The sequence below is a fragment of the Argiope bruennichi genome, chromosome 2 (assembly GCF_947563725.1).
Source record: "Argiope bruennichi chromosome 2, qqArgBrue1.1, whole genome shotgun sequence".
NCBI classification, from domain to species: Eukaryota; Metazoa; Arthropoda; class Arachnida; order Araneae; family Araneidae; genus Argiope; species Argiope bruennichi.
In genome coordinates, this window is record NC_079152.1 from 21052776 (window position 1) to 21080180 (window position 27405).

The window sequence follows — 27405 nt, forward strand, 5'->3', positions numbered from 1 at the left end:
GAACCAGCATCACCAAGAAATGTATGTGGATTAGAAATGATGGAGTGCCCCGAATGCAAAGAAAGATGCAAATTAATAAAGTTTGTGATTCATATTTTATTACAGATTAAGAGCAGACATAAAATAAGTATAAAATACAAAATTGCATCCAATATTATACACATACTGAATGAAACATCTTAAATTGTGCTAAGAGCAGTTAAACTGAAACCTTACTAAATTTAGTTTTTATTCTGAAATAGAAAACGGCTTATGATTGATTTTAGTATCCCACTTGAGAATGTTGAGAACGCAGTGGCTTTATAACATAATCTAAACTTTAGTGCTGAATACCATTAAGCTCGAAACTCATTGCCGCAGAGCATCAACCGCGCATACTGACTAAATGCATTGACGTGACTAAAGGCGAAATGACGCTTGCTAGACAATTACATCTGCCATGTCGCTGGTATGGTGTGGAAATGAGGAGATACTGGTGACGGTTCACATATAGTCCTGATCATCTGACCATGACCAAAAACCATTACCTGATCCATTTAAGGATGTGGATGGTATCGGGATGAATTTTTAGAAAAACGTAATAAAATAGTTGTATTTTTGAATTTTTGCTTATAAAAGAATGAAAAAAAAAATCATGCATATAACCAAAATATCCTATTTAAATGAGAAAGGTTTTTTTAAAAACTGGTAAAAAAAAGTCCTTTTTTGGATTAAAATAGACAAAAATCTTTTAGTTTAGAGCTTTATTAAATTATTGTTTAAAAATTTTCGGATAGTTAAGAAATATATTATCCTTTTCCTGAACTATATTTCTACCCACTCTTTAAATATTAGGGGAATATGATATGGAATGATATAATTAAAACAGAAAATTCTGTTAACAAAAATATACAACTATTTACAGGAACTATACAACTATAGAATATTTCTAAATGAATAGATGAGCTAAACAACTGTGGAACATATTCAGAAATTATTATTCCAAATTTGTGCAAAATATTTTAATCTATTAAGAGTTTTTCGTAAGAAAATTCCACCAAAGATAACAATATGAAGAAAATAGCTTTTAAAGATGTAAAATAATATTACAATGTATATAAAAGCAATAATAAAATTCAGTGAAATTCCAAAAAATGGACTTAGAATTCAAATCGTTTTATAGAAAAATTCTGATCTAACATTATGAACATTAAATTTAAAAATTTTCATACCTTCACAAAAATTTGACTTTTCAATTTAGTAATCCATCTTAAAGAGTCGTTGTTTATATCTTCAATGGCGTAAAATATTAATTTAGATGAACTCCCATGAGAATTTGGTTTTGAAGATTAGAAAGAGAAGAGAAATAACTGTTAGAAAATTCTGCGATCAAAGTTATTTCTGTTTTTAGAATTAAATATTCGTTGAATAATATAGATTGCAAAAAAAGATTCTAAAGTAGTGGAAGCATACATCGACTGGCATTTGTGGACAAGTTGAGGTGTTTTCCCTTCCGATATACTAATTGAATTTAAATTCTTCTATCTTTAAAAGTGAAAGCTGATTTCTTTTTATTTCTCTTGAATATTCGATTGCTTTAGGAAAGAGAAAAGACTCGTTGCTATAGAAACTGTTTAGTAGTAGCTTAATAACTTGCCTGATTCCATGAATTGAAGAAAATCAAATTCACTCTTTTCCGCATTCCAATTATCGCCTGTTCAAAATAAAATTCTTCTAAATTACTTTCTTCAATTGCTTGCAGTATATTTATTTTGATTGTAAGAACAAAATTTTAAGAACTGATATATTAAAAAAAAAATCATGTAGATTTATCTTTAAAATATTCAAGAAAATGAGAACATTTTTTTAACTTTTCATATGATATGTATTTTATTGATTTACAATGTCGATATTGAATTTGTAATAATAAACTTTTGGCTTGTAAATTTCTTTTCGCGTTACAACCAGAATTTTCAAATTAAATTAGGAAAAGCGAGAATTCTAATAAAAGAAATCATATATCCGATATTCAAAGTGACATTTAGCAGTTTTTGGAAAATCGTTTTTGTTTTGTTTGAAATCGTGTTTAAAACGAAACTTCATGAATAAAATGCATTAATGAGTACGAGAAATATAAAATAGAATGCAAAATTCGAATATTTTATGATATAAAAATACTGTAAGATATTATCAAAAATGTGTGAAATTTTATAATTAATATACTTAATAATTTCTAAAATTTTCCCAGTTAACACACAAACCTAAAAGCAATCAAAGCTTTAGAAAATCTTACAAAAATTACTAAAAAAAAATTATCTCACCAAGTTGGGAATAAAATGCCGGGACACGAAACAAAAATATAAAAGTGCTTGCTTTTAAAAATATATTTAAAAGACACTTTATGTCATAAATGCTTTTATATAGGATTTTTTATGCCGTATTTACAGTTTATTTAAAAACTTTTACAAAGAAAAATTAACAAATGTACTTATAAGTCATTTTTTTTTCAATTTTGAATTTCAACTTAATAATTTCAAGTGTTATTTAAATATTTGACATCAAACTTTCCTCTTCTGCTCAAAACAAAATAGTGTTAATTGTGTGACGTATGTGCATGAGTGAAAGACAGAGAACATTTATTCAATAAAAAATCCATTGTTTTTTTTATGTTGAAGTGGAACTTTTACATGCATTGGATCAAATAAATCCATTTAACTTTTTGCTTTGTTTGCTGCAAAAATTAGTTTGATACAAGAGTTTATGTAGAAATGCAAGAGTTTATGTAGAAGATACAAGAGTTTATGTAGAAAATGCAAAATCATGCACATATATCTGTTGTTACTGAATAAAAGGGTACTATGCATTATAGATCGTGGAATTTATTTATTTTATTTGTATAATTTATTTTTTAGTGGAGAACTTTTTTATAAATTTTAAAAAGATGAAATATTTCCTCTTAGGCTTGGAACTATTTATCATGGTTTACGTTGTGAATATTATACTGCAGATAAGAAAATCGAATATGCATTTTGGATGTCCTTTATATGACCTTTGATCTTTTGGAAATTATATCTGTCTCTCTGTGAACACGATAGCTTAGAAAGAACTTTTAGCTAGACAAACGAAATTTGGTATACGATCTCTACACCAATTTTGTAAATTCCAATCAAATTTTGAACAAAATCCATTCAGAGGAAGTCCAGCTGCCCGAATATTAATTAATACGATAGCTTCTAAACGAAGAGAGCTAGATAGATAAAATTTGGTAAAGAGATTTAACATCTACTTATCACATTTAGAATTAAATCCTTCAAAGGGTCTGTTGGTCTGAATTTACACAAGCATTTAAATGTGATTGCTTAAAAATGTAATGAATTAAATATATGAAATACATGTTATTTTGTGATTACAATTGTAATGCTTTGTCAATTTTGATTTAAATCAATAGGAGAAAAGATGTCCATAATACGCATTCAATTTTCTGGTACTTTTGTATTAAGCGCATCTCAGCAATTATTGAACAAAAAGAAAATCGTCAAAGATGGTACGCTGATAGGCTATTTCCACAAATAAATTTTATTTCAGTTCTCCGCAGTTCTTTTAGTTAACTTATTTCAGCATTTCCTGAAACGCAATGAATTTCAAATGAAAGCATGGGGTAAGTAAGGACTTACCTTTATACACCTCACCGTTTCGAAAACGCAAATGTATGGGTATGACGTCAAGACAGCATGTAAAGTGAAAGGCATTCATTTATGGAAGAGAAATTTCTCTGATGCTTGTGCTTCAGAGACATATTTCATGATACTCAGATGTGTAAATCCTGGACACATTCGCCATTCCTTCGTGTTTCCGAGTTAAATAGTTTGCTACTGTTTTCTGAAGCTCCAACTTTGCTTTTAAATCGAACACTTAAAGTCTATATGTTTGGAAATTCAGCAAATAAAACTTAGTAAGATTAAAGAATGTTAAAGAAAGGAAATATTATGACAAAAATTAAAGGATGATTTTAAGCTTTAACTGATTTTTAATACTTAGCATTTTTCAAATCCGTACTAGGAATTTTCCTTTTATCTAATTTGTACCGAAGCAAAAATTCATTAAATGATTTTTTTTTTCATGCTTATAATAAGCTTGACTTCTTTCACGTTTATAATGATGGAATATTATAATCAATAATTCACTCATTTTCTGATGTAATTATGTTATTGTTATGTACATAGTTATATGTTATTGATGCGAATATAATATTTTAATATTTTCGGATCCTAATTACTTAATCGATTATTTTTAAATTTTGATTTCGTAATAATAAATTTAATGAATAATGAAATATATTAAATATTTAATAGTGGAAAATAATAAAAATAAATCCATTTTAAAAATGCATTTTTACTAAGACTAAAAACAAAAATAAAAAACTTTTTTATCAAAAATATAGACGTGAAAAAGGCAAAAAAAAAAATTATGATGCTCTTAACATAAATATAAATCATTTTAATTATATGCGTATGTTCCACATCTCTTCCTAAGGTAATGAACTGATTTGAACCAAATGTTGCATATTTATTTTCCAAGACAAGGAAAAGAATACCGTTAATTTTTCAAAGTGACAAAGTGAATTAAATATTCCATTAATTAGAAATTGATGAAAATTTTGCAATTTTTCTTTGGTAACTTAAGAGTAGAAATATTTAAATTAATATTGAAATTCAAATTTTTATCTTTTCAGTGATAATAAATTTCTTTATGTGCACATTTTCTACAATTTTTATTCATTGTTTTAAAATTTAACTCGGACGATTTTTAAATATAGTAATAGTAATACCCTGATCTACTATACCATTATTTTTTTTTAAATTTCTGCTTCATGTTTTCTGGAATTTTTTCTGGCTTGAAATAGTCATATCACGGTGCTTAAAAAAACTGGAAGGAAAAATTAGCATAACTTCAAGTAATTGCATGTTAGCTAAAGTAGTCAATCAAGTGGTACTGTGTAGTAAAAAGAAATGTGTATATTAAATAATTTATGCAAAATTATTTTTTACATTAAAAATATTTTACATAAATGCATTTAAATACGAAGCAACAACAAATATATGAAGTAGCATAATATACAAGTAATTAAGATTTCCGAGTATAATTTGCTTAATTTCTAAATCTTGGAATAAAAAAGGATTTTTTACTTTTTTACTGCATGAATAAAAATTTTCTAAAATCTTTTTATTTTTATTGTTAAATGCATGTTTTTAAAATCAGAAATATTTTATTATGACACAAATTCTTCTGTGCTTACCTTCTTTATTTTTCATATATATGGTGCTGGCTTAACCTTTAGTGCGTTTTTTATTTTGTTGCAATAGAGTATCTATATGTGTTCTAATGATAAATCAACGGTAATATCTTCTTTTGCCTCTTCACTAATAGATCTCATTATCTGCTAGATGCATTGTGATGTTGTTCCAAAAGTTATGCCTTAAAGATTTATAAGAAAGGAGATTTACCCTATATAATTGATTTTCAAATCAAAAATGTCCTCTAAGTTAAAGAATAGTTTTTGAATTGATATAATTATTTGCCGTAAAATTTAAAAAGATAAAATGGTGTTTAGATAACTTTTTTTAGGAAATGGTTATGATGGTCTTTTCTTGACAATACCATAAGAATAATAAATACATAGGGTATTTACTTTTTTTTAAGAATGATTATGATAAAAAAAATTGCTTTAAGCAAATATCTTGAAATAAAAATTCCTGGTAACAGTTTATTATCCGAAAAGAGAAATACTTTAAAACTTCACAATAAGATTTCCGTCAGTTTGTCAGAATAAAGTAAATATGTTCAATTATAAGTACTTTATTACAATTAATGAAAATATCAATGCTAAATTTAAAAAAATGTTGTATAAGTAATAATAATTAACAAAAATTAAAATGCCATAACTATTTCCTATTAAAAACAAACATTATATATTCTTCTTTATGCAAATATGAAACACATATTTTAAAATTCTTAGTTTAAATTGTAAATAAACAAAATTTTAATTTTTTTAAACATGCATGTTCTTATCTGAATAATATTCTTCCGGAATCTTCACAAATAGAATATTTTGGTTTCCTCTATCTTAAACTTTTTCATATTTTTTTAAATTTTCGACTTTGACATCGATGTCGTCGGCTTTGAAAAAACAAGCAAAAACAGTACACAGAAAAATGAATATAAATAAAGTAACAAATTTAAGTAAAAATAATAAGCAAATATGGAATAAATAAATAATATTAAAATACCTCTTAGCAAAATATATAATAACATAATATTGCATATTAATATGCAAAATATATAATAACATAATATTGCATATTAATATGCAAAATATATAATATTGTATGTCTCAATCGCCAGAATCAGGTTTAACACGAGCAATATGTATTCCGTTTATAGTTCTGGTCGCTGCCAGTGGGGCGCTGCGATCGTTTATCAAACTCCTGAATGAAACCTTTGATTCTCTTTCTTTGTGTTAAATTTATTAACGCATATCAAAATGTCACATATAAACAGGAGGTGGATTCAAAGATATGTTTTTGCGCTTTCCAAAGATAAATGTTTCTGTTTTTTAAATCAAAAACAATGTGAAATGTAGGATATTAAAATTTTTAAGTGCAAAACAAGTTACATTAATATTCGGAAAGGGGAAAAGAAACCTTCTATCGTTACTTCTGCATGGAAAAAAGATTCCAAACAAATATATGAAAACGATTAATATTGTTTAAAATATCTTTAAAGAGAAATCACTGGCAACAAGAGAAAACTCGCCAAAGCAGAAATCAAGTGAAATTTTTTTTTAAATACAACTGTAGAAACAATAAATAATGTAAAAAAACATATATTTACAACTTAAAAAAGCTAAAACACAAAATGTTTTCCGATTTTTGTTGAGGCATTTTTGAGGCCCAACGCAGAACCGTGACTAAATGATTACAACAGAAATATATCTATTTATTATCGAAAGTGGAGAGAAAAATTATACAAACCTGGTTCCGGCAATGGATAGAAAGTTACAGTAAAGGGTTTATAATCGTTGCAGGGTTTCCCTACAATACGAAGTTAAAAATAAAAAGAATGAAAAAAATTGTTTAAATCAATTCAACATACTATCAAGAGAAAGTTTACGTTCTATATTTATTGAAAAAATTTCATTAACCTTAAAAAAATTAAACTTCATCAAGACAAAGTTGCAAATCAAATTTCGAAAAATGCTATTACATTCTTGGAAAAAAAATAAAGACTGATATAGGTATTGCAAATATACCTTTTCAATATATTCCTTAAAATTAATTTAAAAAAAAGTTTTTTACATATAATTTGTAATAATTATTTTCATTGTTGTAGTAAAAAAAAAAATCATTGTTTCATCATCCTTGAAACTATTTTAAAACTTTGTTAATGAAACGAGGCAATACTATTTTCAGTTTCTTAAAACCATCGTCAGTGGTCTCCCCCAAACTTTCTCGCATACTCTCTAATAAAGGTATTATCCCAGAGAATGCCTTGCATGGCATTGTTTACAATAGTTATAAAATATTAACTTTTGGCGTGAATTTAGTATTTTCATTTTATTTATCACTAGCCGCCTTTGGCGACCAGCCGGTTCGCCAATCTTAATGTTCGTTAAAATTTTAATAATTAAATATTTTATGCAATTCCTACTTTAATAGCTTTTTCATCAAAATATATTAAAACTTCAAATTTTGATTGTCATATAATTCATTCATAATATTATAAAGGTCTTCAGTCATAACGTAATATGTATCTCTCTAATTTTCTGTTAGCACCCGTAGAATTTATGGTTTAAATTAAAGTGGAAAGAATTAATCTTATATATTTTAATATTTTTATATAATATTTTATATATATTATTATATTAATTCTATTATTATATATTATAATACTATAATTAATATAATAATATTTTTTACTGAAACAAAGCATTTTTTTTATAATCTGATTACTGAAAATAGAGTCACACAGCGTTTAAACTTTATGGGCACTAAAGAATATCTTTTTTAATTTATGTAATATCTCAAGAGTTTGTCAACAAAATTTTCTTAGATTCATAATGAGCAGATCGATTAATTAACAATGTTTAAATTTAAATGCATCAAACACTAAGAAAATAAAACGAATCGTTTAAAATAAACGGTTGAAAACAGGTTTTAAAAAAACTACTTAAAAAACGATGTACTTAAAACTATAAGCATATACAAAAAATATATAACTAACATAAGTACAATTTACTTACAAAAGCAGGCAACTAACCCAAAAATAATGTAAATCATCCATTGATAACGGTTGTTATGGCAACAATCAGAACAGAATGCGCATGCGTGAATTTTCTTTGCCAGTTACGTAACGCAAATACGTGATTTTTTCTACGCCAGTTGGGGTAACGCTATGCGGATTAGAAATTTTTAATTTAATTTATTCTGTTTTATTTTAATTCAAAAGTACATCAGAATGAATCTGAAAGATCGATTCATTAACAATGTTTAATTTTAAATGCATCAAACATTAAGAAAATAAACAGAATCGATTGAAATAATCCGCCGAAAAATTTTAACCCTAGCCTCATTACTGTTGGGAGAAAAAAAAACTGAAGCCTTTCTCATTTGGCGGTGGGAAAAATGGAAGATATTTTTGGCGGAAAAGTTGGCGGTGGGGAAAATGAAAGATTTTTTGGCGGGAAAGTTAGTTTTTAATTAATAATTAAAATTCTAATTAAAAATTCGAAAAAAAGAACCCCAGGTGCACATTCCCAACCTCCAAGGTATACATGTACCAAATTTGGTAGCTGTAGGTCAAACGGTCTGGCCTGTAGAGCGCCAACACACACACACACACACACACATTGAGCTTTATTATTAGTATAGATGTCATCTTTGGCGAGTTTTTTTTTTTTTTTGTGATTAATTCTTCGCATACGATTAATAGTATCCGGAAATCGAATCTGTGACTTAGACACGTTTTCTGAATCTATTGAAGCAAAGATTTGACACAAAACCGCATTTGTAGTCACAAAATCACATACCAAATTTGATTTATTTAAGTTATTGCGTTTTTTGAATTATCGGGTTAACATGCTTCTGAAAGTACGGACCGACAGACAGTCAACCTATTGATGGCTTTGTTTCAAACTTTAATACACTACAGATGTTAAATCTGAGTACCGAATTCTAGCTTGTATTCTATCTAGTACTGAATTATCTAGCTCTCTTTGTTTTGTAATTATCGTGCTAATTTATATTCGAACAGCCGGACAGACAGACTTTCTCTAAGCGTATTTTGCTCAAAATTTGATAAAAATCTGAAAATTTGGTTTTAAGCCTGCATACCAAATTTCATCCATCTGTCTCAAGGCGTTTTTGATTTACTTTTGTCAAAGACAGGCATTTTCCAAAAATATGTTTTTCGAACTCATAGAAGTCTAACACGTGGAGATTCGTCAAAATCTTCAGTTCGAATTTTTTGACGATTACTATAAATTCTCTATACTTCGTATACTAGAAAGTAAAAATTTTCATTGCGAGAACAATTAGTCAATAAATTTTTAAAAAAAAAATTGGAATGATTTTATTTGTTACGACTACTTTATTCATTGTTCGGTAGCTTCTGTTTAATTTTTTTTTTAATTTACTATTCTCTGAAGCATTGTCAATGGAATAAAATTAAAGCATAATAAAATGACTTAAACATACAATAAAATGACAGATTTCACCTATGAATGGGATTAAAATCACATAAAGTAAAATAAAACATAGTTGATCAAGTAGTATTAGTTTTGTTATCATAAATATCTAAACTAATTTGTATTTCAATAGTAAAGTATTAAAATATTATTCTTCGAAACCATTTTTTTTTTTAAATTCCTCAGCTCAAAGAATTCGTCGTCAGAAAATTTGTTCTTTAAATATAATACAGTGTTCAGAGACATTTTAGAAGAAAGTAAGAGTGTTTTGATAAAATATAACGAGTTTTTGAAGAGTTTGTAACATTTTTCATTGTTTGCTTTTGTTACAACAGATTTTAGAGAAATCTACAAATCTATTTACTGTTTTAAAAAAATTTCTACACGCAGATAGCTAAAAACTTTCAGTTTTTCTTTGTCTTCAGCTTATCTCGAATTAATATTAATTCGCTCTGCCTTTGCTCAAATGATTAATTAGTAAGTAAAAGCATTTGAGGGTTTTTAACAAAAATATTAAAAGTGTAAGAACAAATTATTTTTACAAAAGCAACAAAACATGTTGCAATCGTTGCTAAATAGAAAATGGTGAAAAGTATAAAACATAAAACATGGATACGAAATGTAAAAATTGGAATAACATTTTAATTCTCTGTTCAATATTTTTTTTAAAAAATTTAATATTTTAGAAGCTTTTTCATAAAATAAATCTGTTTTAGTCTGTCACATTCTAAAGATAAATTGATGGAGAAAATAATTACTTCAGCGGAATTTTTAATTGAAAACCGTGGTTGTCATTTGTTTGAGTAGCCATGGCAACCATATTAAGAAAGATTTTTAGCACAGATTAAATCTTTTTCTATGGGTTTTTTTAACGTGGAAAAAACCCAACGTTTTAATTATTTTAGATTGACGATGCGAATAAATTTCATATTATATTAAAGCGTCGACATTCTACTCTTTTTCTGTCTGTCTTTACAAGATTCTTCAAAGCAATAATTTCACAATGAACGAAACCTATGCCTTTAATATAAATTACAAACTCGCCTTACAGTGAATTTTTATGATATTAAATAACATGGGATTTGAAATTTTACGTGCTTTAAAATACATAAATTTTTTGCTCTTGCGAAACAAATAGTTTATTTCGAAACATATGATATGTAGTTAATAGATTAAAATTTTTAAGATATTTCCTTTCATCCAAGTTAACTATTAACTATACTTAACTAATAGTATAACATATATATATGTAAACCTTTTATACATATATATGTTAGTCTTTTATTTAAATGACCTCATTTAGTATAAGTAATAATAAAAGGTGTGCTCAAACTGTTGGACTAAATTTAATACAGACAGACTCACAATTTTTCAAATTTTAATGAGGTTTTTAATTTTTTGAAAATTAAAGTTTTGAGATTTATTGTCGAGAATTTCAGAAAGAATCATTATACAAAAATGACTTTATGCAATTTAAAAATCTTAAAACATTATTTCCTGATTCCTAGCAATTTTTGTATGCATTTTACTGATGTTTGAGAATTTATTATTAGATTCAGATTATTAATAATATTTTTTGTTTGTTATAAAAAATTCAACTGCTATAATAAAACCAATTTGATTCGAATATCAGAATATTATTTCTTTATTTTCATTTATTTTTAATGATAAGGAAATTTTAATATAATTGAAATATTTAGAGAATGACAGCTAAGGATTAAAGTAATAGAGAAAAATATTTGAAAAAAAATGTTGTTTTATTTGTAAAATTTCTAATTCCGATTTTATATAGAAATCAGATGTTGTTAAAACTTTTTGGAATCGTTTTCTATAACATTTTTTTGTTGTTGTTATTCGATAAATTCTGAGACAGTAAAAAAAATTAATACATGTAGCGAATTAATTCAGAAAAAAATAATAATTTTCTGTTATTGGAATTCTCCAAACCTTAACAACAAGAAAATATTTATATAAGTTGTTTTAATATAGGATGTGATTATTATAGTTAAACATATATATGTAATTTTAGTAAATTCTAATTTTAGTAAAGTTACAAGAATAAATTGCGTTGACAAATCCCTTCAATGGTATTTAAACAACTAGAATGAATTCGTGTTATCCTTTTAGTGCAAAAAGTTAAGTTTAGTGCACTAAGTTAAACATATTGTTAATTCATCATCAATTATTTCTAAATGAAAGAACAGTTTGAAAATGCACTTTGAGAAGAACATTATTTGCAATGAATTAGTAAAAATGATTAAACATTGATTAGGCTTGGCTTGTTCTTAGAATTCCCTACTGATGATAGAAATTTTCGTTTATGGATTTATATCTGAAATGTCAACAGCAGTTTATTTTACAATTATCCATATTAACTTTCTTCAAATAATATATTCCGTGTAAAACATTATTAATCATTTCTATTACACTTAAATACTTACTGCGTTAAGTCAAGCCTACTAATTAAGAGGCAGTTTCCTACGTTTTTAAAATCCAATATGTAACCAGAGTTCGATTAATTTGTGTCTTTTTATATTTTCAGATGAAGATGCTGAAAGGATGAATTCCATTGGATCCTATAAGGGAAGCTTGGGGTATTTTCATGGTTAGTATTATATTTCAGTTATGTTTAAATTTCAAAAAATGCAAAGTGGTAGAAAAAGTTCTTCAGTGAAATTTTCATGATGAAAACTTTTGTGTACATGAGATTTCTGAAAGATTTATAAATAATTAAATACCTGATATATTTAAACAGGATTGTACAAAATGTTATTCCTTTTTTTCCATTTTAACAATTCTATATTATAATTTATACAAAACTTATATATCCTAATTCATACAAAATAATAAAATTTCATACATGATATATTGCTGAAGCTTGTCTGTTCAGTTATGTTTTTCTTAAAAATCTGTTTATTCACTTAAAGCGAAAAATATTTTTTAGAAATATTAAGAAAATGCTTACAAATCAAATAAAAATTAAATATTATGGCATAATCAATGAAGCCTTTTCGAAATTTTCAATTAAGTTATAAGTGAGGAAAAAAAAGAGGAATCCAAAATAATTTAATATCTACTAAGTAAACATTAAAGATTTTTTAATAAAAGCTATGTATTCAAAGCTATGTATTTTCTTCAATGATAAACAAAATAACTCTTATAAATATTTATTTTATGCAGGAAATTTCTTGCCGATAATTCATAGTATTTAAATTTTCCTTCATTAATTCAAAACAAAATAGCCCTGGGAAGCAAAATATTTTTGCACTTTGAATATTTATTCATGTTACAGCTGAATGTTCTGATAAGCATTTCTTTATTTTAATATTCAATTTAATATTCGACCACAAAATTTTGCTTCCAAAATATTTGTGTTTTTTTTTCACATTATTGTCAAAACTACGCAGCGAATCATATAAATCTAAATCAATATTTTCTTGTTTCCTAACATTTTTGATTATTTATTTTCTTTTTGAAATATCTTGACATTTTTTTTTTCAGATCGTCCATTTCCTAAAAATAAGCTTGGAGTGAGATTCCTTTATCCTAAGGCTCAAGGTAAGAGTAAAGTGAAATTATTTTTTTAATTACACATCAGATTATATATTATTTCTTTATATATTTCCAAGAACTTCTTTCTTGTTTGGGAAGATAGAATTTTGTAACCGAATCTTCGCTTCATATGCTAGAGTTTTGAAATTAAGTTTAACTGTACGTCTTCCCAATAACAATACAATATCTTAAAATTTTAGAAATTAATTGCCAATTAAAAGATACATTTGAATCAAATTTTAATTCCAAATAAAAGAATGTTATAAAAATGAATTATGAAATATATTAAAAAGGGAAAGTTAGAAATTTAAGTTAAAAAACAAGTTTTTATTAATGAGCAAAAAATAGAATCAAATATTTTAAAGTTTAATTTTTTTTCTTTTAATTTAAAAATCTAGAATTTAAAAAATAAATCGTAAATCTATGAGAAATTAAAATTATTAGAATAAAGAAATTTTACGAAAATAAATATCATAGAAAAAAAATTCCTTAAAAATCATTTAAAGTTCAATATAATTATTAATTTTTATACTATTCTAATTAGTCTTTGATGCTTTTACAATTTTTGTTTTCATTCCTAGATTTTTAATATATACATACATTTATTCTTATTTTTACATATTATTTTATCATTCAAAAAGTTCGTATTTTCCCTTTTTTTTGTTTAAATTTAAACTTAATGCAGAATTAGAGCATCAAAATATTAAATACAAGAGATACATTTTTGCGCATACACACAAACACAAAAAATAGATCACTCAACCACTCAGACCACTCAATTTACAGAATTAGTGTACTGGGGAAAAAATCTTTCTCTTGAGTAATTTCGATTGCCTGTCCTTCGAATTTTTTCATTTTTTTCCCATATAATGCATAGACATTCTCCTTGTTTTAATACAATGGTAGGTCTGCAAAGTATTTCAGAAATGTAAATTTGACACACAATAAGATTGAAAAGCTTAATTTCACTGTATTTACGAAATATTTGTTTGCTGAGTATAGGAAATCTTTGATTCAATATTTAGCATGAAAAGGCATGATTATTTGCGTTTTGTTTAAAACGAAATTTTCAGTTGGTTCAGACATTGCAGATTACAGTAAAATAATAATGAAATCTAGATCTTATTTCGATCTTTAATTATTCAGTTTCATTAATGAGAAATGTAATGTAATATCCAAGTTGAACTTTTGTTTCGAAATACAAAGGGGTACAACAAAAGAACGTTTTTATATTTTTGATAACAACACACATTTTATTATTAAATCATATTTGTTTGTAATTTAATCAGACAAAACTTTTCAAAGAAAGGACAGAACTTTGAAAGTTGATTCTTCCAATCGAATAAAATAATTACCCATACGAGTTAAAGAAAATTGTCCTCACTAAGCACATATGAAAGTAAACATTCAGATATATAAATGAAAAGAATCATTACAACATCTATTTAAATTGTAATTATAAAACGCTGATGATCTTTTGATTTCAGAAGAAAAAAATAACAATTTCTTCATTTTCCCTTTTTGTTTTAGAAGGATTTGTGCCAGCTGATCTGACAGCTTTGAATAATGTTTATTGGTGGAAGAAGCGCTACGGCAGTTCAGCTGCGGAAGATGTACCCTATTACAGAAACGAAGAAAACAATATGGACGACACTATGCATAATGGTAAGTGGCTAAAGACTCTTTGACAAAGGTTATATTATTTGGGCATTTTTCATCAAAATTACATAAAAGAAATTTTAGGAGTAATTTAAACACAGATTAAAATAGATTTAGCAAAAAATATTTCATGCAATTCTAACTTTAAAGGCTAATTTGTTAAATGCCAACATTAACTAACATAGTTTATTTAATAAAAAATGTTATATACAGGCAACTATACAACATAAACTAACATAATATATTTAATAGCATGAAACATAATTACTTATTAAAATAATCAAAAGGATGATTTAAATTAGAAAAATATGTATAATCAAAGAATAAGAAAGGATTTTTCCATATTATGCTGAGTTTATTAAAGCACCCTTTTTCCTAAGTATGCCCTAAGAAATCCTGACTTCCTCATAGGGCATCGCGAGATTATTTTTCGCAATTTTATTTACATTTTTAATTTAATTTTATTGGCAACAATATTTTTGCAGGACATTTACTTTTGCTTATCACATGATTGAGAAAATTATTCTCAATACTATAATAATTATAATTTTGCCTGGATTTCATCGCTAGACCATAATTTAATGTCCTAGTTTGTTACTGCAGAAAAAGACTTAATTTAGTCACTTGGTAACACAATATTTAACAAAATGGAATTATCTGAAACAAAATAAGATGATTTCCCAGTTCATAAAATTTTAATCCTTTTTTTTTCTGCGTTTCGTCTGTACAATGTAGATTTAGACTTAGAAAATGCACTACACACCCACACATTTTTTTTGAAGCAGAGTTGTGGCCGAAGAGAAAGAGGAAAATGAAATTTTTTAAGTTTCGCTTTTATTCCATCCCAGAAGGCATAATTTATGCACAAGCAAGAAGCGACGAGATACGTCAATCTACATCACAACACAAGAGTGAAAAGAGAAAAAAGTGGCAGAAATATTTATCCTCATGATTATGTACTGTGAAATTCTGATAGGTATTTCTTTATACATGTCAAATTAAGTAAGGGGGAAATAGGTATATTTTAAAAGAATTTGTTTAGACTGGCATATTTTTATCCCTTCACTAGGAGCTTGTGAAAGTGCAGATGTATGCATTTTTAGAGCTCGAGCAGAATCAATTAAATAAAAAAAGGTGGAATTAGATCAGGAAATAAAAGAACACTTTAAAATGAAGTCAAAATGTGTTTAATTAAGATAAAAATCAGGAAATTAATTAGGATTTAATTTAGATTTATATATATGTAATGATATTTTAAACTCTTAATTTAATCCAAATTAATTTCCAAAGGTTTATCTTAATTTAGCCCATCGTAATTTCATTCTCTTATTTCTTGATTCAATTCTAGTTTCGGTTTAATTAATTCCTCTGTAAAACTAATGAGCCATCAGTACTACGTATCAAATGAAAGTGATACTTCCGTTGCCCTTGTCAGAGATCAACATATGTATTCCATTGGCGTGTGGCCAGAAATCCCATCTTATATAAGATCAGTGATCATTTGTTCGTCTCTTTTTGCCTTCCTTCTTTACTTCTGCTTTTGTGCAGCGCCGTGGTGGACGTACCTTGTCCACATCTCTGTTTGTAAATAATTATGCTTTCACGAAATGGAAATTAAAATTAATTTAAAAATATAACAACGTCTCGTCTATGTCTTCAAACCTGCCTTCTATATATATATATAAGTTAAGTTCCAAAGAAAATGACCAAAGGAAAATATAAAATATAATGACAACCAAATCATCATCACAGTCATTATGAATTGACTGTTTAGTAATATTATCATCCATCTATCAATAAAATGAATGCCCTTCAAACGGAAAATAAAATAAAAAATTGTATTATTGTGTTCTTAATATAATTTTTGCTTTATAATACCTTGAATTTCTTTTCTATTTCCGCAGGCATCAAAAAGCGAGATTACACTGCTGCCCAGCTGGTCAACATGCTGAAAGCATTAGCCAAGACCAGAAGGCAACGGCAAATTCGCATAGCTGGCAAAGGCCTGCGATTCGGAATCAGTAAATAAGAAGAAAAGAAATCCACATGTGAAATCATGTAACAATCCATTCCTGGTAGAACCCAATTAGTGTCAAATTTATCACCCATTTCAATATATAAGTGTAAATCATAATTTTCATCAATGAAGTGAAGGTTCTGGAATCTCTTACTTAGTTTGCAAATGAAGTTTTGCAAATTCTTTTTTTTTTAAGGCAATACTTGGTTGCCGAATATTTTGCTAATTTGCTTGCCTTGAATTGTATGTAAGATATTAATAATAATAACAAATTATAATTATTGTTAAACAAAAAATATTTGAAAAATAGGCTTGAATACAGCCTACCTGTAAAAAGTTTACGCTATGACTTTTTAAGTATTTTTTTAATTAAGGTATGGATAAAAAGAAATCTCATTAAAAAATTTATGAACTTGGAAATTGTTTGATTAAAAATTCACTAAAGAAAATTATAATAAAAAACTGGACGAAAAAAAATTAGAAATTTTAAGGCATAAATAGAAAAATTATGTCTGAAAATAAAATTAAAAGTTAAAGCTTATTTAAAAGCTATAAGACAAACAATTAAAAAAAAGACTGAAGAAAAAGGTTTTTGTTTATTATTTTGTTTGGTTGAATAGGCTTCGCTTGCTTTTTTTTTTTGTTAATAATGGTGAAGTTTCTGTTCCACGGGTATATTTAGCAGTAAGACTTAAGTCAAAATGCATTCTTATCATCATAGTTACCAGAATCTTTACTTAAATGAACACATTGCATAGCTCTTTTATGCTTGTTAGCTATTCAAAATGGCAGCAATGTTTTATTCTTTAAAGTTTGTTTGTACGAATTAATTTCTTTTATTTACCAAGCACTGAATTAAATGATAAGTTAAGAATTCCTTTATTGACGGAGTAATGAATTAAATGATAAGTAACGGATTTTTTTTCCATTCTCTGTGGTTAAAAGGTTTTACGACTCTTCAATTAAAAGCGATAAACATGATAAAAATACTTGAAATCAATCGAATCACTAACTTTTGATATATTTAGTTACATGGCTGTATAAGTTAGCTGTTTTGCTTTAAAACTAGATCATACGTTTTAATTTAAATTCTCTGAGAAGGACTATGTTGAAACTGTACTGCCAAGGACTTGACATTTCTATTTTGAATCATTTTTCAGAAAAATGTAATATAGAAATTTCAAATAATTTTTTTTCTGTGTGTCTCTTTTTTTCTATCCTATATAAAAAGTAATGTAAAAATTTACTGAACCCATGATCAGTTTAAAAGATAAAGTAAGATGTAAAGATATTCGTTTAGACATTAAATATTAAATATTCTAATTTCTCACTATTTTTTTTATTATTATTTGCAGCTATTTAAAAATTCGTTGTAGTTAATAAAAAAACGTTTTATGATTATAAAGTAATGACTTTTGTCATTTTATGATTATAAACGTTTCTTTTCTACTTTTATTAAACATACAAAATGCTTAGATTAAAATTGCCAAAAGATAACAAAAATATGGCTTGAAACGCTGCATCAATTAAAAAAAAAAAAGAAAGAAAAAAGATTTCTTGAGCATATTTATAACCATTCTTAAACATAAATTGTGCATCATCTTTTCATCATGCGAAGCTGCAAATATTAGATTATTCAAAAAATGTTCATCAAAATTCGAACATTTACATGAAATAATTCTTCTTAGAAATCTGGCAATGATAGTTTCGCTCTTTAGTTAGTAAAATTCGAATTCAAATACATTGTTTACTAATTAATTGTCCTATTAATTTGAATCGTAATGTTAGTTATAATCAGTATCATTTTGTTTTTACTACAGTAAATTTGAATCATAGTGTTAGTTATAAATATCATCATTTTGTTTTTACAACATATATGCAGTAAACATATATTTACTGATTATATGTTGTTTCAAGAAAGTGTTTAAAACAGACTGATAAATTAGATTAGATTAGAAAAAATTTGAAATGCAATCCCGACAAAATGTTTGTTACATTAAGTCTTTTTTAAATGTTTAATTTATTTATAATTTAAAGTTTTGTTTATTTTCCTTCAAGAGCTTGGAATAGCTAGGTTAGCTCTTTTGTAAATATTATTCTTCAATATTTTATTTTGTAAATATGAGTCCTCGTATATTTTATTTTTAATAATGGCATTAGTTTTGATATATCATTTAAAAAATTATTATTTGAATAATTAATAGTTTTAAATATGTTTTGTGCGTAAGTGAAATATTTTAGCAAATTTGCAAGCTGTTGCAAAATTGAAAAATTTACAAATGAAAGTAAAATGAAACAATGTGCATTTTTGTCACCTAGAAAAACTATTTCAGTATTCTTTGCATTTAAAATGCTTGTTTCACAATTGGGATCATAAAGAAACTGCAAGATTAATATTTTTCAATAGTCAGTTTACAAATATTGAAATATTTGATTTTATTTCACAGTAAAAAGCACTATTCATGTTGGTGCTATATTTTCTCATGCATTTTAAATATCTGATAAAATTTCCTGAATGTTTAGTCAGTTTAAAAATTAAAATATTAGTTAAAGTAAGAATATTAAATTAATAATAGCCAGAAATGTAAAAAGCATTTTTTTTTTCATTTCAAATTATTAAAAGAATTATTAATTTTTCAGAAACATTAAAAATATTTAACATTTTTATGTTCATTTCATAAACAAATGTGAAAAAGAGGAAATTTCTTATGAGAAAATATAGCATTTATAATATAAAGGGCACATTATTTAAAATATTAATTTGTTGCTTTTTTTGTTTACATTCTGGCATATAAAAGAAGAATTGTCTAATTAATCGAAGACACATGATTGTTTAAAATTCTAATTCTGATGAATCCCATTTTATTTACAATGTTTATTAATCTGGTCAACAAAATGCAATTTATTTGTCTTCAAATCTTTTTTTATTCCATATCTTGTAAATACAAATTGATATTTTGTTTTTATGTTTTTCAGTACTTAATCATTCATAATATTTTCTTTGTGTGCATTTCATTGTTATGTAAATTATTTTCATTACTGTGCTACAAATTTCTTTTTCATTTATTTATTGACATTTGTTTTTATTGTTATGTTATGATGTTTGCTCTCTTCAGTCGGGCTGTAATTTAAGCTTTTTAATAAAATATTATTTGCAACATACGTATTTTTTTCATTACTTTCTAGTGCCTGAAACTTTCTAGAGATTCTATATTGTTTTAAATATTTCTAAAAAATAGATTTTGCTGAGATTCGTATCGTTACTTTCTTTTATACTAAGTGAAAAATATCAACACGAAATTTTCTCCTAGTTATTTAATTCAAAATGGATATCAAATTTGGAACCAAATTCATCAAGGAGTTGTCCGTCTGTCAGTCGGTTCTCTTGCATGATATAAGCGCGATAATTCAAAAACATAATTTAATGGAATTAAGTTCACAGTTACAACATCTAAAGTATAGATCTTATCGAATTTTAGCCATTTCTGCCAAAGGATTGACCATCTATCAGTCCATATTTTCACAAGCATTTAAACATGAAAACCCAAAAACTTAATGACTTAAATATAGGAAATCTGGTATATAATTTTTCATTATAATTAAATGTCAAATTCTGGTTTCAATCGGTCAAAAAAAGAAGTCGAAAGTACAATTCGGTTTTCTGATATTTGTGTATTAACCACATTCTAACGATTGATTGCCAAAGATCTCACTCTAATAGGCTTTTTCCTAACTATTGTTCGCCAATAGCTTGCAGTTAATAATTAATAAGTAAGCGATAAATTTCGGGGGGAACATTCCTTCTGGTTTCCAAAATATTATAAAATTATTGGGGAAAATACAAATTGCTTTCATCAGTTTATCTTTTTGATCTCGCTTACTCACCTAGAACGTAAGGCTGAAAGAAGAAGAACGCATACGAAAAAAAACGTATATGAAGATCACATACTGAAAATCTTCTTTTTAGGTTGTTGCACTTGTGAATTATCATAAAGCCTGTTATGAATTCATTTGATATTATCAACTGAAAACACATACAACAAATATATAATATACAAATAAAATATAAAGTCAATTATAGTCCAATTTTGCTTCAAGAACGATCTTAAAGATTTATTCTTAAAATCCGTTCTTCAAAGAACGATTAAAGTAATTAAGTAAAATTCTAACTACTGCAGCTGCGTTTTGATAATAATAGATTGTAAAAAAAAAAAAAAAAAAAAAAAGATTATTTGATTGCGAATAATTCTCATTATTATTTTCATCCATTTTATAGGGGAAAAATGTATTAGTTCTGATTGCTCCCATGTATATCTATTGCTATATTTATGCTGAAACTAATTTTAAAGAGTTTTGTTCGGTTTGTAAAAAAAGGAAAGAAAAAAAGAATCTTCTCTAATAGGTTTACTTAATTTAAAACTTCCCTGGCACGGTCAGTTTCTTTTAATAAAAAATATAGAAATCTATTGGAAGTTTATTCATTTATAATACTTTTAATTACATTAAAGAGTGAACTGTGAAGTGTGAAATGGTTCCTTCATAACAAAAATCAACTGAAATTGGATGCATTTTTCTTGTTTATTTAATTAAAATAGTTTGATTCTTTTGTTTTGTTCAAAGTTAATAACTGTAAAAAAATCTAATTTAGAAGTAAGGCATTAATGTTTTTTCAACAATATTAAAAAAAACTAATACGATTAAAAGACGTTCAAGGAAAAATCTTGCATATTTAATAAGGATTTTTCTAATAAAAAAAGCAGGAAAGAATAAAATTGAACGTATTACACTTGAAGGACATTTTGGCCTTTAAAAATTAACACCCTGCTGCGTTTTCAGTTAAAAATGATTTTTATTTCTTATGTATTCACTCGGTCTTTATTAAAGTTCGTGTTAAAACTGTGTACATTTTCTAAAATAATAAAAAGTAATTATATTTTTTCAAGACACTTTGCTAAGTAAGTGGAATAAAGGCTTGATTCTCATGTTTTATTTTTTTATTTTTCATACATTATTTTTTGGAAAAGAAAAAAGTCAACCTTTGGCGATAAAAAGTAAAATAATCTAATCAAATCTCCGTGTTAAATATTTAATATCAACTCTCAGCAAACAAGATAATGTGTAATTTAATATATAAATTTGTCAAAAGAATGAAAGGAGAAGAGATTTATGAAGAAATTAATTAAATGCTTAACCATCTCTATTAAACAGAAAAAAATAAAATATTTGTTTTTCCATATGAATTTATTTATCATTTGACGTTTTACTGGGCAAATGTTAATTATAGAGCTCCCAATTTGGCTCAGTCTCATTTTGGAGTGTTAAAAAGTGCACTTCAGATTGATTGAAAAAAAATAATTAAAATTCCAATTAATCAAAAATGAAGCAAAGGTTTGGCTTTCATCAAAGACACATTTCGGAAATGTTATCGCATTTAAATAAACTTTGAATTATTTTAATGTGATTATACTTATTCGATTCTTTTAATTTTTCTACGAAGTTAACTCCCCCCCCCCCCAAAAAAAACTTCAGTACTATGTTGTTACAGATTTCTGCTCACCAGATGGCGCTGTTTCTTTTTAAGCAGTTATAAGCATGGTATTATTATTAATATGACATGTCACGGAAGCGAATGGATTTAAAAAAAGCTAGTATAACCTCATAATTTACACCCGTTGTAATTCTTTTATTAATAATGTTTGTATTATTACTTAACTTTTTTATAATGAGAGTAAATAGTTACAAAAGGCAATTCGGAATGGATGAATCTTTGAACCCTGTATACAACAGACAGGATCAAAAAGGAAATTTTTTATTTTTCTATATAAAAATAAATTTTTTAAATAAGTTGATTTCAACGTGTTTTTGAAGATGAAGGAAATAGTGTATTTCAGTATTAGAGAAACGGTTTCAGTACTATTCTTTTCTAAATCCACAAACCACCACAAAGTAAATGCAACCTTCTAATTAAATGATCCATTTTCTTTTATATTTTTTTTCTTAATAAAAATAAAGTCTCTTGAGCAAATTTTATCAGTGATTCCTCTCTAAAATAAAAAGGAAACAATGTGGAATAAAAATTTAAAGAAAGGTACTTTTTAAAAACCCAACTAGAGTGGTCACACCAAAGTTTCTCGCATAATATCTAATAAATGTGTGTTATTAATTGTATATCATTGACAAATAACAGTTCAAAAGAGTTTATTAGAGTGCGATATGTGGCGATTTTTTAATGATTAAACTTGTATTATGTATTAAGTTTAATGCATAAGTATTAGAAAACAAGAAAAGGTATGTTGGACACATGTTTTGCAATTGAAATTAAAAGTTAACTCATAACTAAAACTGTAGTGTCAAGATCACATACTAAATTTCACATATTTAAGTCATCGCATTTACATGTTTGTAAAAGTACAGGTCAGCCAGCAGACAGTCATTTAATTCCAAATTTGGCACTATTTCCATTTTTGATAAGGCAAAATTGGTTATTAAATTTTATCTATCAAGCTCTTTGTTTACAGTTATTGTGTTAACTTACTTTCTCTTCGTTTAGAAGCTATCATTTATATTAGGAACAGGCAGACAGACATACTTAATTTGAAAGGATTTCGTTCGTGTGTGTGTTTTCCGTACTCAGATAGGTCTGAGGTCTGAAATATCGAAATTCGTTAAAATATAGTGTTCGAATTTTTTAACAATTACAATATTTCTTTCTTCATTGGTACAATATATCTTTATATATTTCGTACACGAGAAAGTAAAAAGGAATTCTTCGTAACTTTGAGACTAGACATTCATAAAAATCAAGAAGTTTTTTTATTATTAGTGTGATTTCTCTCTGAATGAAATATTTCTTAAATGAAAAGATGAAAAATTAATGTATTTGAGATTTGAAAAGTGAGCATAAATTTGTTTGTTCAATATAAGGAATCATAACAAGTAAATAATGAATCGAAAGTGAAGTTGTGTGTCAATGATATTTCCAATATGCGGAATACAGCATAGAGAAAAGTGAAAGATAGTTGATAGCACTTTCTTAAAATCACGCATTGTAGCTTCAAAATATTTCTATTATAAATTACTTTATGGAATTTAAAATTATCTGATTAAATGCAAACAGAGGTAATTTAAGATAAATCAATAGAATAAAAATTATTTTAAAAAAATGCATTGAATCTCCTTGCCCTTATTACAGAAAATTAATTTTTTTTAATGAAATAACTAAATTCATTTAAACTAATTTACAGGAATATATATATCATGCAAAATAAAAATATGAAAATCTGGAATTTAATTAACATTTCTCAGAAAATACTCCAAAAAAAAAAACTCTTATCGTTTGGATGAATCACTTTTTTCTTTTCCATGAAAAATTATGCTTGTTTTTTTCATTCGAGGAAAAGCTTGTAAAACCTTATTTTTTTTTCTTTCTATTTTATATAAATATATATTTCTTTTTTAAATTTCGGCTTAAGATACGGTCTTTGTCATTGAGAGCTCATTTTAATTTGAGTATAAAAATTATGATTTTTATTCCGGGATTAATTTTATTAATCATCTTTTATTCTTCTGGCTGGCTTTTAATTAGATGTAATAATTTTTCTTCAACTAAAAGTTTAATTTTCTTTCAAACAATGCGAAGCAAATGATATTTTTTATTGTCAGACATATGTACCTTAATTCTTTTTTTAAGTTTCAAAACGTGGAGGAAAGAATCACATATATATATATCATCGCAATTCAAAATTTTGATTCGCATGCGCTGTAGCGGCATCCGGTCATTCAGATTTTTTCCTGTGTCTTCGGGCTGATTGGATTTAGTTTAGTTTAGTTATATTAACGTCCCGTTTGAAGCAACACTAGGGCTATTTTGGGACGGACCTCGTCATTTTGAACCGCGGTCAGATGACGAGGACGACGTCTGAGCTGGCACCCCCCCTCTCCACACCACACCAGCGGGAGGACGTTTGGTCAGGACGGATTTAACGTGCAACTGACCCCCTTACACGACAGTTCTTCGGTGGAATTGGGTCTCGAACCTGAAACCCTCCGGTTCCGAAGCCGAGACCTTACCACCAGGCCACCGCGGCCGACTCGGATTGATCGGAATGATCGTTTAGTGATTACTACTATCTGTCACACTTCTAAACATACCTCCCCGGTGGTATGGTATGGAAGTTTGGAGAGAGGAGTGTCAGCTCAAGTGTCGTTCTCGTCATTTGACAGCGGTTCAAAATGACGAGGTCCGTCCCATAAAATAGCATTAGTGTTGCTTTAAAATGGGACGTTAATATAACTAAACTAAACTACTTAAACATCCTTCCTAGGAATTTCAGAAAGACAATGTTTCGATTCACATAGCAAACAACTGTTGAACGTGGTTTAATTCACAGAATGAAAAGGTTTTTCGATTAGCCAGCATGTAATCCCGGTATTAACCCAATAGAAAATCTTTGTGTAATATTTGTTTTAAATTATTCATCAATGAGAAAGAGCATCTTTTGTAACTAATTTATGAGGTCTTCGATGATATATGGTGCGAAATAACACTCCTCACTTACATGATTTAGTTTCTTCTATATAAATTCTTAATTATGAACTAATTAATAAGAATTGAAATGTAATTATATTTTAGATGATTTTTGATATAGTTTTAGTTATGTTTTGTTATCAAATTATAACCTGCTAATCAATTTTTTGTTCCATATTTGTATATATATATTCGTAAACAATTCAATGAATTCAATTTAACACTTTTCGAAATCATTTTAAATGTGTCAGCCTTTCAAAATTTTCCTATGCACTGTATTGATACCTATACAGTTTGTTACAATTTGAGCCACCAATTAACATGCGTACAGCTCGAAACCAGCCGGATTTGTCTCCCATAAACTTTCCCGCATACTTTCAAATAAACTTGTCCTGCCAGAGAACCCTTTAAACTGCGTTGACGTACAATAGTTACGAAATATTATCTTTTGGCGTAAATTCAACATTTTTACTGAATCTATCGTGTCGTTCTTGGCGGTTTTTGGCGATTAATCCCTGTCAATTTAATTTATTTAATGAAAGTGAGAGTGTGCTTTTTTTTCTCGGTTACTCGCTAAAATATTATTGTATTTTAAAGGTACAAATTCAACTATCATGCATTTTTTTTCTTTTCATCACATACTGAATCAAGTGTGTTTCTACCATCGTTGAACGCTAAGGATAAAAAATTCTGATTACTAACAATGCAGTTTATTTGAAGTATCAGAAATTACATTACTAGAAAAATATCTTATACAATTTGAGGCTTAACTTTTTAACATCCAATCGCTTTTCAAGCGACACTCATTAATTTCCAGACTTTCTGAGCGTCTCGCTGGGAGACATGGACTCTCCCAAGCTCAGGGGAGCTCTGGAGCAGTTAATCTCTGTGGGCTGAAGTAATAAATCGTTCTACTTTGAGCAATTACCTTACTTTTTTTACGACAACAAGTTGCCTTTACTACCGGCCTAAGAGTTTTATTCTAATGCAATGATATTTTTTAGTGTGAATTAAGTTTTATTTTAGATTTCCAAACCATCGAATAAAAACAGGCCTTAATATCAATCTCAAAAATATATTTATTTTTCATCTAATTTTCAACAGACTTAAAATATTAATTCAATTTTTTTAGAAAAATTAATACGTTATAATTAGTCTGCAATTTTTTTTACATAATACATAACATTTTAATACATTTTTACATAATAGTGCTATTAGGATATTTTTTTATATAGTATAGATGTCAATGCAATTCAGAAATAGACGAAATAATGTTTTAAATCTTCATTTAATATTGAAATAAAAACATCCGTTGAATAATAAAACAAAAATATGTGAAAATAGAACCTTGAAAGTCATTTCGAAAATGATTATCTTTGAACACTCAGCAAAGATTTTTTTTTTGTTATCTTTAGCATTGAATTTTTTTTAAATATAAACTGTTATGGTCATTGAATTTTTAAATATAAAATATTGTTTTGAATTTTCGATCGAAATGCAAAGATATTGTTTAAACTTTTAATTAAATTTTTAAGGTTGTTTTCACAATTTGCTTTCGAAAACTTAAGCAGTCTTGCTTTTATTTAAATCGACAAAAATAAATGCGATATAAATATACATTCCAAAAATCTTTATTTTGCAACTCATTTTTACTTATCTTTTAAATTTTTTGCCAAACCTAGAGACTATATTACGCCAAACGTTATACATCTCATCTGTCAAAGCAATTCTATAAATGAGATAACATGTCTTTAAAACTTCATTTAATACTGACAAACAAAAAGTTGTTCAATAAAATCCGGGAAAAAAATTACTCAGCGAAATATTTTTCCACAAATATATTCCTTCAGTTTTGAGCTTGAACATTTCACTCGAGTCCATCATAAATATTTTTTTTAGTATAAACCGTCATGCTAAATTTTTCAAGCC

At 26.6% G+C, this 27405-nt stretch overlaps 1 protein-coding gene across 1 annotated transcript in view; it reads left to right on the forward strand.

The window, feature by feature from the left end:
• The window catches only part of LOC129960185 (uncharacterized), a 61871-nt gene extending 42394 nt beyond the window's left edge, over positions 1-19477 (forward strand). Inside the window, exons 2-5 of the mRNA XM_056073400.1 lie at positions 12264-12326; positions 13223-13279; positions 14804-14938; positions 16837-19477. Coding sequence (XP_055929375.1) covers positions 12264-12326; positions 13223-13279; positions 14804-14938; positions 16837-16961 — 380 coding nt within the window. The 3' untranslated portion in view covers positions 16962-19477. The remainder of the gene's footprint in view (positions 1-12263; positions 12327-13222; positions 13280-14803; positions 14939-16836) is intronic.
• Positions 19478-27405: the final 7928 nt, after the last annotated feature.